Here is a 13,612-nt window from a genome sequence, read left to right on the forward strand (position 1 = left end):
ACAGTACTGTGCACAAAATACAAGAAAAACTAAAAATAAGATATTTCTATATTGTTTAAATATATACATAAACATATAGGAAGAAGGGGAGAGATTCCCCTTCACAACAGTACTAGGAGGCAGCTGTCTACACTAAGAATACATTCTAGTGGACAGAATGGCATATAGAGGAACCATGCACAAAAGTCCAGTTAACACCAATGGGAGTTATAAATCTAACATTGCTGTGAAAAAAAGACACCTCAGTATGAATACCTAGATTTTGCTATGTTAAAATACTTAAAATGGACTAAAAAAGTAACTTTGATAAATGGCCAAGTGCATTTTCCTGTTGACTTTAAATCACAAACATGATCAATATCACATTACTACGCTATGATGGTTCTATTTAAATGGTTTCTTAGTATGTCTGATGGTACTGTGGACCAGCTATAATCTATTCTATTGCATGAAGTATTCTGGTTTTGTTTTACTTTTTCTATTGGTTTTACTAAAATCAATACAAAAATGTGGCAACCAGCTTCCAGCATAAAGCTGGCCCCAATTCAGAAAGCGCTTAAGCTCCTGCTCAGCTACAAGCATCTGAATAGTCTCATACCTAAATGCTTTGTTGACAGTATCCAATATTCCCTGCCCCCAAACTCTAACAGATTTACACAGAAGGCAAAGAAGAATGTTTCTTCAACTTTGTAGACACTGTAGAAAAATCTAAACAGGCTGTAAATTACAGGTCATTAAAACTTTACCCTGGTTTGAAATTTGACTTTTGTCTAATACCTATTTATTTCTAGACTTTCTATTGCGATCACCTGTGAAGAGGTAAATTGTAAGCCTTCGAGGGGATTCTGGGGAAAACATTTGAGTGCTGAGGAGGCATAGCACTAATTTCAGATCCTAGGCAATTGGACTGTGGAGTCCCCATTGCCAAAACGAGCATCAGATATGAGGGCTACATCTAGAGTACATGCCTAGAGACCCAAAGCCAGGAACCATGCCTAAACTCTGCCCAGACCCAGGAAGTAAAGGGTATGTGAGATTCAGTATTTGGATCTATTCATAGAAGTCTAGAGAGTGTCCAACTGGGGGAGCTCAACTAGGTCAGTAACACTGGGGTTGGGTAAGTTAGCTTATTGGAGTGCTTTTCTTCTCTGCACCTCTCCTGCCTGCACAACATTTAACTTTGCGCTGCACTGCCCAGCCCCAGAACACTATGCCAAAGGGGTTATAAGAGAGGAGGAGAAAGCTCCACTGTAGAACTTCTTGGAAAAGGCAAACTCACTTTCTCTCTAGGGCAGCTTTACAGAGGTTGTGTTCTATTTGCAGGATATCCTATTGCAACTTTACAAATAAACATGTCTCTCACTTCCCATACAATGAGACTTCTTTAAGGTTTCACTTGCATAGATCCCTTCATGATTTTAGTGTTAACGGTATTTGGCGGCTGGGAAATAAAGAGTTAGCAATGGATTGATGGGTACTTTCTCAGTGCTCTAAGTTAAATGTTTGTGAGAACCTGTATTGATTTGAAATAAGACTCTCTTGGGGTGGTTGTGAGAGGAAATTTGTATGATGCCTTGTGTTTTTCACATGGTATAGGAATGAGTCATAGACTGTTAAGTGCTTACTATTGTACTAGTGTTTGAAAATATCTAGCAGATGGTTTATTGTAACTTTCTGCATAAAATAAAAGGTATAAATTAACCTCGCAAAACAAAACAGCACACAGAAGATTCATACATCAACAGTGTTGACATATTACTTCCCCTCCTTCCCCCACTTAGTGGTATTGATTGCTATTCATAATATAATCAGAAACTCCTCCCACCAATTTACATTCAGACAAATATTAACTTCATTGTAATTAAGATGATTACAAGTTAAAAATCAGATGTTTTAAAAACATTTTGTATCTATCACTAATATTTTAGTTGAAAACTGACATTTAAAAAAAATCACATTTACTTTTCACTATTTGCTTACTTGTGTTTTGCTCTGCTTGGACAATAAAACTAGATGAAGGAGTTATACTCTTCTTTTGAGCAAATGACATTTTCAGGTTTTCATCCATAGCACAATGCTCCAATATCTGATTTTCAATTTCTGCAGGTGGAAGTTTAAGTACCAACCAATACTGGTGAAATTATAAACAAACAAAAATATTTTCCCCCTAACATTAGGTTTTTTAAACTTTTTTTTAAAAACATCTACAAGTTAAGCTCTGATGCAACAAGGTATTTCACCATGTGCCTAATTTTTAAGCATGTGAGTAGTCCCACCTCAATGGGACGGCTACATGTTTCCATTTAGGCATGTGCTTAAGTACTTTACTGAATTAGGAAGTAACTTACACAAAATCATAATGTAAGAACAGTAGCGTACCTGAAATTAGAACCCAAGAGTCCTGACTCCTAGTCCTAGTCTCTGATCACTAGAAAACACTTCATACCAATACCCACCCCAGTAAATATAGGATGAAATCTGTCCCAATTGAAGTCAGTAAGAGTTTTGCTATTGACTGTAATGGGACCAGGATTTAACCCATCATATTTTATAAAACAAGTATGACTGTTTTATTTATTGTTTTATTATTATTCCTAATCAGGAAGTAAAGAGAAAGAAAAGACAGCATGGGGTCTACCCTACAGGCATATGTTACTCATCTTTGCATCAATGGAATTTAAAATTAAATATAGAGAGGATACTATTGATCCGAATGTATTCAATCGTACATTTCAGAAATCTCATAAAATCTTATAAATGTGATCATGCTTTCTAATATTATACAGCATACTTATTCTAATGATGTTAAATATCTAAGTCCAACCTAGTCCATTAAAGCCTGGAATAGTTTATTTTCTATTTTAAAGTTATTCTCTTTTTTAGCCATTATAAGAATGGAAGTAACCACATTTTAAATATATTTAGAGAAGAACTAATAAGTCTCCCATTAGGCAAAGGGAACCCACTAATGAGATACTTAAGATGAACTCTATCCTAGTGAGAAATTCTTTCCAGAAGATTTTGGGACAGTCCCAAAAACATATGAATGAAAGATCTGGAATACTGCTTACATTACCACCATGTGTCCTTGATGGAGACTCCGTCTGAGAACTTTCTATCTGGTGGTTTTGCTGAATAAGATGAAGGGTGTTTTTTGTTTTGTTTTTTTAAGGTTTGCACACAGGTCATCCCAGGTAGAATCTGATGAATGTAGACCAAACTGTGCCCTTAGTGAAACCACTGAGTCACTGCATCCAACCGTGCTCCATTAACAAAGAGTCTTGCTATTGATTTCAGCAGGACCAGGATTTGAATTTATACCAGCATAGAAGACAGCGGAATTCAGTCCTGAATATTCATATTGAAACTCAATTTATATATTTTCTTTGGATATTTTACTTTAATAACTATTTTAATGTTCTGATATTAATTTCTGTTTTATTCCATTTTAATTTTTAAAAATGAAAAGCTTGTTTATTGTGGAAGGTTATGTTTTACTTAAAAATAACAGAACTGAGATCCTTTGTACCACAGATTTTGTTCATAATTTTCTATCTGTTATAAAATGTTGTGTATAAAATTATTTGTAATTATACCTAATTATATATATATTTAATTCTATCTGGAAGATTTCCTGGGTTCATTAACCATGCTAAGGTCCCAAATGATATCCAAGCAGGTGGACCCTTACTCCCATGAAATATCATACCAACATCTAGGACTCCTAACAGTTATATGCATTGCAGAACTGGGGCTCAACTTTACAGCCCAGTTGGCCAAATTCTACTTCTCCACTCACCTGAGGTAACAGCTTCGATGCATATGTAACGTTCCCATTTCCCACTTTTATCGTCATCATCAAGAGGTAAGTTACCATGATTACCTCACAAGACCATATTTAAATTATATTTTCGCCTTACTAGTGGCCTCTTTTAATTGCTTAAGTCAAGGTCAAAGAGCTCAAAAATTAATTAAAAACCAAAGAATTAACCAGGAACGAGATACCAAAAACCTGATTTTTCCTACCCAATGAAGCACTTGCTATTTTGGTATTAACTTTGTAATTTCAGAAACACAAACAATGATCTTTTTGAATCACACCAATGAATATGGACGCCAGATCTGGTTTCCCATAGATAAATTATTAAAAGCCAGAAATAGCCCAATTACCACAGGAAATCTTTGAGGTGAAAAATGGGGACAATGTTCTCCTGGGAAAACAATAATATTTCTGGTGTGGTTATTCATGTCTCTCTTAATACAATGCAGATTTTTTTTTAAACAAAAGTATATGCATAGAATAGAATTAAACAAATTTTGACTAACAAAAACATCTGAAATAAAGTAAATAGCTATAGACACATAGGTGACAGTACTTGACATCATAATATTAATGTGAAGCTTCATTCTGAAGCAGAACCAACCAAACCTTTGATTGTCAGCATTAATGGTGTTTTTGCCCCATCACAGTAAAAGGCCGCCAGCCTGCAGAGAGGTCTTTAAAGTCAGGTTTCACTGCATCTTGCTATGATCTTAATGTTGGACATAAAAGTTCGCAGAAACAATCAGAGAAAAAAACTCTTTAAAACAGTTCCAGTTTATAGACCCCTCCCAGAGGAATTCAGTAAAGGAATGTAAACCTAAAGATTTATTTTTCTGTTCAGGTCATGGCTGGGCTAGCCCACTAAGTTACTGAACTCCCTAGTCTGAAACTGAGAGCAACACTAAGTTAACAGGCCTCTGTAGGTAAAAATTCATGAGATACCCCTCTGTAGGTCATGCATTTTCACTGAAGTTATTGCATTAAATAGATCAACGGCATTGTTTCAAAAAGGGCACATGGCCAATAACCTACCTCAATGTAGTCTTTGGCATGGCCCCAGTCTCTTTTAGCATCCAGATTGCCCAAACTGAAATATTCCATCTGTCCGAGGTGAATCTTAGCTACTGATCGGCTAATTTTTCGAGTTACAAAGTTAGCCCCTGAAACAGAGATAAAAGATATCATCAGCATAGTCACATGATGGATAACTGTCTCCTAGTAGAATCCCAAAGCTCAGCTCACAGCAACTTCTTTCAGTCTTTAACCCCCACACACCACCCAAACCAGGCCATCATTTATCATTTGAGTAAGCTAAGAAGCTCGAAATATAAGTGTCACATTATCTCCACTTTCACAGCAAATCGTCTTTGTTTGTGGGACTTCTGAAGCATTCCGAATTTGCTGCCTCAGTATTCAACCTAGGCAGAAGGCCAATGAAAATCAATTGGAATGTCAGTTTCTAAACACAAAATGCAAAAAGTTACATAAAGAAAGGAAGACAGGCATCTAAGACTATCCTCACTTAAAAAAAAACAACCCACATACAAATATATACTTTTTGTCTCTTAGTAAAGCTGATGGTGAGACCATCCAAAATTGAAACTTCCTTCAAAAGGTTTTACTGGTTAACTAGAAAAGAAGAATAAATTCATTAATTAATTTGGGATTCTCTATCTCCACATTTGAGTAAGACATTGACACAGTGATGATAACCTCTACCATTTGGGAATTGCACACAGATATACCATACCACAAGTAGCCTGGTTCTACATATTTGATTGCGAAATTCACATGCCTGTTGCCTTCTCCTTGCAGAGTTGTTTCAAATTACATTTGGCTTTTCATATCTTTTCATCACAACATAGTTCTTTAGATACCTTATTACTAAGACTATGACTTCTATACTAATAAGAAACAAACGATCAACTGTTTGCTCCAAAAAAGAAAGTTAACAGAACTGGGGACTGACAGTCAGGCTAAACAAGCTCAATGATATTAGCACCCTAATGCACTACTAGAATTAAAATGACATGGCATTTACTGGGCCAAAGAATATGACTAACTAGTGACATGGGCTACTTTATCCAAAGAGAAACAGTAGCATTAATAGTATGGAGCACAATTATTTCTCTTTCTAAAATGATTATTGGTTTGTTGTTTCAGTTTGAATAAAGGATTGCTCATAACTAAAAGATAGGAAGGAAATCAGTGTGTCTACAACTAGACACACTCATGATACAAAACAGCTCTCATGAGCTCTACCTGTACATTTTCTATAGTTTGTCTTACAAATGGTCTTTCTTTGGACTTACTGCATGATATATATTGCATATTCCAGACCAAAACCTTCTGTCACACAAAATAAGAAAACCATAGATACTGCTTGTGTGCTGTTTGACTGTCCCACAAAGTAAAAAATGGGATTATTTCTTTTGCACCATGAGCATCATAAGCATTGAAAAAATTAAAGTCCCTCAGATCAGATTTATCGAAAGGATTCAGAAATATTTTGCTTTTGTTTGTCAAATGTTAAAGACTAAATGACATTCTGATTTACTAGTTATTTTAAAATTTTAGGGAATCTTCTGTGATTACAGTTTTTATATTCGCTGGAAAAGTGACTCATATATGTAGTAGACCACAGCACAGTTTGACACAGAGTCAGATTTTCAAAAGAATGTGCACACAGAATGTGTGCCCCTGCCCTGTTGTGTGCAAACTCTGATGTGTGAACACAAACATGCCTACGTGCATATGCAAATGAGCGTGGGCATGCATGCTCACTGGGAGGTTTGGACGATGAACCTAAGTGCAAATGCACTTATGAAAAATCTAGTCCTGAAGTGATATTTTTTAATACATATATTTTAAAAGTCAGTGGGATGACTGATGTGGGTGTGCTGCCTTCTTGCTTATTACTTCCTGTTCATGCTCTTTTCAGGCTCCCTGAACTCAGAGTTTCAGTTTGTGTGCACGTGTGTGTACACACACAGCGATGGGTGTGTGCAGTTACTCAGCGCCTGCCATAGGGACTGTTATGTTTTGTTCACATTGTTGCTGACTAACTGGTTCATGGTTATTATATGTTTTGATGACATGGGTATCTTGCTTCAATTTCCTTGAGTTTTACGATTGCTGTTCTGGGTGCATCAGAGTGTAACAATCAGTAATAATCAACGGAACAATTCACTATAATTACAATTTGTTAATAAATTGAAATGTTACATATTAGCTGAAATTAAAAATTCAGAAACTAAACAATCTAAGCATATGGCCTGGAATTATAGAAAACGAAACTTCCTTCCTTTTGATGGCAATGTGGGATAATGGAAGAGACTGTGGTCTAGAAAATAAAGCAAGGAATCCTGATTAGGACACTTTGGATCTAATTCTGCTCTTAGGCCCAATACAGTTATGAACTCCATGCAGACAAACACCTACATGTAGCTCATTGCAGGAACAGGTCCTTAGCTAATCCCCTCTGATAAGTTTGGAATATTATTGCAATCTTGAAAAAGCTATGTACTGTAACTCCTCTGTGCACTGGCTTGTTATTTGCAAAATGAGTATGAATGATGCACTTCACTAATGTCGGTGGCAAAACTCCCACCAACATTGATGGGGCCAAGATTTTACCCAGCATATTCTGCATCTTATTTAAAGTTAGTAAAGTGCTTTGAGATCTTCACTTGTATTCTTATTATTTGTAAAAGTGGAATTTATATCATGATATTTTAACTATTAGCCAAAACTATTAAGCACTACTCTGAGGTTTAACATTTTGTATTGAAAGTAGGTTATACTTTCTCCATGAACACAAGAGGCACTTTCAGCACTAAAGTCTTTTTTACAAGGATAGAGTTAAAGTATCTGGTCTTAGGTTTCAGACTGCAAGGGAGTAAAACTAGCAGCTTTCATCACCACATTCCCATTCCCTGTATTAGCAGTGAGAGTAATAATCATCATCTGTATTGCAGCAAGCTTTACTGTGTTGAACTACTAGGCTAAAGAATGACAGCTTCAATTTTGGAATTATCATCTCCTGAGGGAACATAAAAAACAAATGTTTTGGGGAAAAATGGTTCTGAGCAATCAAGTTAACATAGTATTCAAATACAATCAATACTACATGGGAAATGGGAGAGGTATCACTGGCAACCACTAAAATCAATCATTAGTGGTTAGGTGCAACATTACAAAAACATTACATTTACTTTTCTTGTTATAGAAAGAATTATGTTCAAAAATTTCTTCTAAACACAGAGTATACCCCCAAAGGCAGAAATGAAAGATTAGAGAGGATCAGGATAAAAAAATCGGAAACATTATTTTACTGGAATATTCTGCTGAATGTTCAGCAGAAACATTTCAGTTCTCTTACTCTAAATACCACATAAAGCAGTTAATGAAACCTAAGCTACTGTTCATTTTGAGAAACGTGGTCAGGAATTTTTTCATGTGACTCTGTACCAAGGACTGAATGGCATTTCAAAGGCGTTAAAATGATGTGGTTCATAGATAATGTTTAAATACCAATTCTCTTCAAACATAATATCTTAAAATATCCTATTACACTTCATGACTGATCTCATGCCATTAAACGCACATCAAAACTAGAACTTAAACTGACGCCCACTACAGCCATACACAGTAGTTAAAGTTATGACAGCAATTCCACTATAAAGCCCTATTTCTAGGGTTTATAATTTGGCTATATAAATTTGCTTTGGCCTGAAACTTGGCAGACATTATGTCTTGCTGCTCAGGAGTGATTCTATCTATAGATTTACATGTAGCTCTGTGGACATCTTTATATGGCTAAAAATAAAATAAGGGCTGTGGCACAGAAACGGTTAGCTTCTTTCTTCCTTAAGAGGTCTTCAGGACCCTCGCAGGTTGTATCTGCACTAGTCCTTCCCCCCTAAAATTTCTCACCATTGCTATTACCAGAGCTGCCTCACTGGTAACAGTAGGAGCATAAGTATAGACAGAGCACAAGGTGGCTGGTGGGATTTTAACCACTCCACCATCCAGACTGGTTCTGAGATATGTCAATGATGGAGTAGCTAAAATGCCATTGACTGACAATCTTTTCTACACTAATGCTTCTGCCATTATCGTCAACAGTGGAGCTGCTTTGATGGTAGCGCTGGTGAGAAATTTTAAGGAAAAAAAGTTCCTCCCATTTACCTCCCGCCCTTAATCTTGGATGCTCCTTATGGCACCCTTCATCTTTTACAACAGGGCAGAAATGAACTTCCTGTAGAGTTCAAATGCTTGCTATTAATCAGCCAAAGGTGTGGCTCTTGACTAAATGATTTATTTGTTATAGTTGCAAAAAAGGCTAATACCATTCTGGGGTAGGTTAACAAAAGTGTGATATGTAAGACCTGGGAGGTAACTGTTCTGCTCTACTCAGCACTGGTTCTGCTCTACTCCGATGGAGTACCTTGTCTAATTCTGGGTGCCACACCCTCAGGAAGATGTGGACAAACTGGAGGGAGTCCAGAGGTAAGCTACAAAAATGATAAAAGGATCAGAAAACCTGACCTATATGGAAATGTTAAAAAAACTGGGCATGTGTAGTCTTGAGAAAGGATAACTGAAGTGAAACCTGATAACAGTCTTCAAATACGACAAGGGCTGTTACAAAGAGAAAGGAGAACAATTGCTCTCCTCTATATTCACTGAAGGTAGAATTAAAAGTAATCAGCTTAATCTGCAGCAAGAGAGATTTAGATTAGATATCACTTTTTAACTATAGGGTAGTTAAGCTCTAGAACAGGTTAACAAAGGAGGCTACAGAATTCTTACCATTGGAGGTTTTTAAGAACAGGTTGGACAAACACCTGTCAGGGATGATCTAGGTATACTTGGTCCTGCTGCAGTATGAAGGGCTGGACTAGATGACCTGTCGAGGTCCCTCAACATTTCTATGATTGCATGATTTAGAACACTTTTTAACTTCTGTAATTCAGATAGTTGTTTTGTCAAGATCTGTAGCCCACGAGTGTGTAATCACAGATGTATCAGAACACACTGAATAGCCTTTTAGGTAGTTGTTTTGTCAAGATCTGTAGCCCACAAGTGTGTAATCACAGATGTACCAGAACACACTGAAGCGCCTTTTAGGTAGTTGAAGAAAAAAAGATATCTGCTTTGCAGACTTTTTGTGCTCGTGCAATGAACGGAATAACACAAAGGGCCAAATTCTGCTCTCATGCTGCCACTGACTTCAGTGCAGTTACTCCAGATTTACTCTACTGTCAGAGCAGAATTTGGCCCAGTTGCTCTAAATGAGCCTTTATGGTTTGCTGTCTGAATAACCTACAATTTTAACTCTCCTCAAGTAATCTTTTGACTGATAGAAGGAGACGTTACTGTCAAAACCAGTTTTAAAAGAGGCCTTAAATACGAATTTACCTGAGATTTCTCTCTTCTGGGAATTACAGGCATTATTTTACAGACAGATAGGTTAAGGTCCAGATCCTCAAAGATATTTAGGCCCCTAATTCTCATTGATTTCCATAGGAGTCAGGTGCTTAAATACTTTGGAGGATCTGAGCCTAAGTGAGTTAATCAAGGCCTGAGAAGGAACAAGTATCAGAACCATGAACAGAACACCTGGATTCATGGCTCTCAGTCATGTGGTTAAATAACCAAATCACATTTAAAAATTGAATGAGCCTAAACACTTGGAGCATTTTGAAGGCTGAGACAGACTGAAGATGGTATAAAATGGAGACTGAGGTGGCATAGTTTGTGGTTTCCACGACTGGAGAGTGTAAGGGCGGAACTCAGGTGTCACGTGAGGATGAGTACTAAGAGTGCACAGAGTTGGGAGTGAAGGAAAGTGGGTAGAAAGATAATGGGAAATTTACATAGATGGGAGGCTAGGAGAAGGCACTTTAAAAGAGAAATCTGTAGGTAGGAGTCAGAGATATTAGGGTCTGGCCCCTTAGGGAATGCAGTGAAAGGATGAGAGCCCAACAGGGTGCCTGTCAGCAGGCAACTGCATGGATAAGTATATTCTTTGGTAGTTTAGTTCAGTTCACAACGGACATGGATATTTGCCTCAGTGTTCTAAGAGTTAAACTGTATTTAAAGCCTGTTTTGCATTCAAAATGACCAAAGGATCTAACTCCAAGTAAAACAATGACAGAATATTTTCTATCCCTACCGAATAGCAGCACTGTGTAAATCACTGTGAAAAGTTACATCTAATTAGCGAACAGTCTGAAGGACTGTTTGTAATAAATACAAAACTATTATATTTTCCAAAGATAGGATTTACAGTATTCTGTGGTGGGCACAAAAGTTGAATCCTAGCATGTAGGTTTATTAAAAGGACACACAAACACACCAATAATCATCACTGGCAACAAAAATGTTATTTCAGTACATTTAATTAAAATATTTTTTTTCTCTCGGGAAATATGTCCTGGACAGGGACACGGCAGGCATCAAAGAATTCTTTTAGAGGAAAAAAATTGAACATTGTTTTCATCATTAAAATGTAAATGTGTTATTTCTGTTCCAAGTTTATCGTGTGCTGTTAACAGCACTTAAGTGTTTCTCTTACTGTATGCTCACCCTTTTCCACCAAACTACTGATTTTTTAAAACAAACTTCATTTCATGTTCTATAGGTGATTTTCTCAAACACTTTTTTAAACCCTAATTTTTCTTTAAAATTATACTATTGATATTGAAGCAAACAGCTAAGTTAGGCCATGACCCAACAAAACACTCTCATACTTAACTGTAAGCATATGGCAAATAGTCTCATACATTCGCAAAAAGAAAAGGAGTCCTTGTGGCACCTTAGAGACTAACCAATTTATTTGAGCATGAGCTTTCGTGAGCTACAGCTCACTTCATCAGATGCATACCGTGGAAACTGATGAATTTGATGCATCTGATGAAGTGAGCTGTAGCTCACGAAAGCTCATGCTCAAATAAATTGGTTAGTCTCTAAGGTGCCACAAGGACTCCTTTTCTTTTTGCGAATACAGACTAACACGGCTGTTACTCTGAAGTCTCATACATTGTTTAAGCACACTTAAACTACTAAAGTTAAGCACATGCTTTGCTGAATCCAGTCCTTGAGGCAACAGAAGTTCAGAACTACAGTCAGTTACAAACACCAGAGTTACGAACTGACCAGTCAACTGCACACCTCATTTGGAACTGGAAGTACACAATCAAGCAGCAGCAGAAAACAAAACAAAACCCCCGCAAATACAGTACAGTATGGTGTTAAACGTAACCTACTAAAAAAAATAAAGGGAAAGATGATTTGACATCAGTTTCTGTGGGATCAGGATTTAGTGTAATGACACTAGCCTGTGTTGATACAGTGCAAGCAGATTTTGTACGAATTTCCCATACCTCTCTGCCTGTGCAATTCAATGTCAACTGTCAGTACTTGGATCGCCTTACATATGCATGACTTACTTAAAACATATCAGGGGGAAAAGAAAGGTTTTAATTCACTAATCATAGAAAATAGTGGTATAAAATTAGCTTTAACAACAATCACACTGATACGTATTTTACCAATTTAAGACTTCCTCATTAAAAAAAAGTGAGAGATGAATCAACTGGTTTGAGGAGGATAATCTGCTTGCAATTTTGCCCATCCCTTTACTCTGATGCAGACTTTTAGGAGGTCATAGGCAGGTTTGATTAAAGTCACCCACTTGCTTTCCTGAGCTTTGTTATTTGGACCTTTTTTTGTTAGGATCCAATAGTGCTATCTATAGAGTTCCTTGGTAGAGGTGTCCCTGAACTCACAACTTGCCTGGGAAGCCTTAAAGCTCAGTATTATAGTTTGGTACCTGCATTGCAGTTTTCATGGACTACCCTCTCTCTTTATGGGGTTCTTGGTTCTCAGTCAAGAGAGGCCCTGGCAGGATGGTTTCATAAGAATGGCATTGTCACAGGGTAGGAGAGGGATAGTGAAGGATCCAGGACCAGTGCAGAAGAACAACATACCATCCCTTTTGAGATTCTGAGGACGAACCACACCAGTGTACACTCTCCCATCTAAAGGGCTGTTATTTAGGCACTGTCCTGCATTGAGGGTGGTATGAAGCTGCCATTAGCTGAACAAGTACAGATTGTCCCTTCTGAGCTCCCAGCATCCAGGCTGAACAAGTAGGCTAGACTGTCCTTTTGGTTCTGCGGACTGCTGTGGAGTAGAAACATGATCCCACCTCCTTCTTAACAGAGCAATGTGGGGGAGAAATGCACCATGACTGTCCCTGGCACTTGTGAAGGGCATTGAAACAGCACTGGGTGAGACGCCCTGCAATTCTATTCCCACCTGGTCCATACACTGTCAATTAATAATCACTTAAGTTACTGGACTAAAAGATATGTGCAAACCAACATTGTCAGTGCGAAGAATTTAGTGCATGTGTTTTAAATTGTTTAGGACGATCACATTCTCTATACAAGTTGTCCCGCAAATCAAATTCAATGAATCAGATTTTTCAGTGGCAGAGCTGTTAAAAATGTGTGTGCTGGTTTCCAGCATTTTTGTCAGGCTCTAGCTAAAAATGGTTTAACCATTTAGAACCTTAATTCTCAGTATCAGTTGGTAACTATAGCTATTTTCTTCATTTTAAAACAGAAAATGCACGGACACTGTGTGTAACCTATCCTTGTTCCTTAGAACAGTGATTTTCAAACTGTGTTCTGTGGACCCTTGGGTGATGCAGACTATGTCTAAGATTTCCAAAGGGCTCTGTACGTCCACTCGAAATTTTTTCGGGTTCCACAATGA

The 13,612-nt window shown here is 37.3% G+C and overlaps 1 protein-coding gene across 2 annotated transcripts in view; it reads right to left on the bottom strand.

Annotated features, from left to right (window-relative positions):
• The window catches only part of GMDS (GDP-mannose 4,6-dehydratase), a 551,250-nt gene that overhangs the window by 284,098 nt on the left and 253,540 nt on the right, over positions 1-13,612 (bottom strand). For both annotated transcript variants that reach the window (XM_077809143.1, XM_077809142.1), the window contains one exon: positions 4,856-4,983. In XM_077809143.1, coding sequence (XP_077665269.1) covers positions 4,856-4,983 — 128 coding nt within the window. The remainder of the gene's footprint in view (positions 1-4,855; positions 4,984-13,612) is intronic.

This window comes from Eretmochelys imbricata, chromosome 2 (genome assembly GCF_965152235.1).
Source record: "Eretmochelys imbricata isolate rEreImb1 chromosome 2, rEreImb1.hap1, whole genome shotgun sequence".
Lineage (NCBI taxonomy): Eukaryota > Metazoa > Chordata > Testudines > Cheloniidae > Eretmochelys > Eretmochelys imbricata.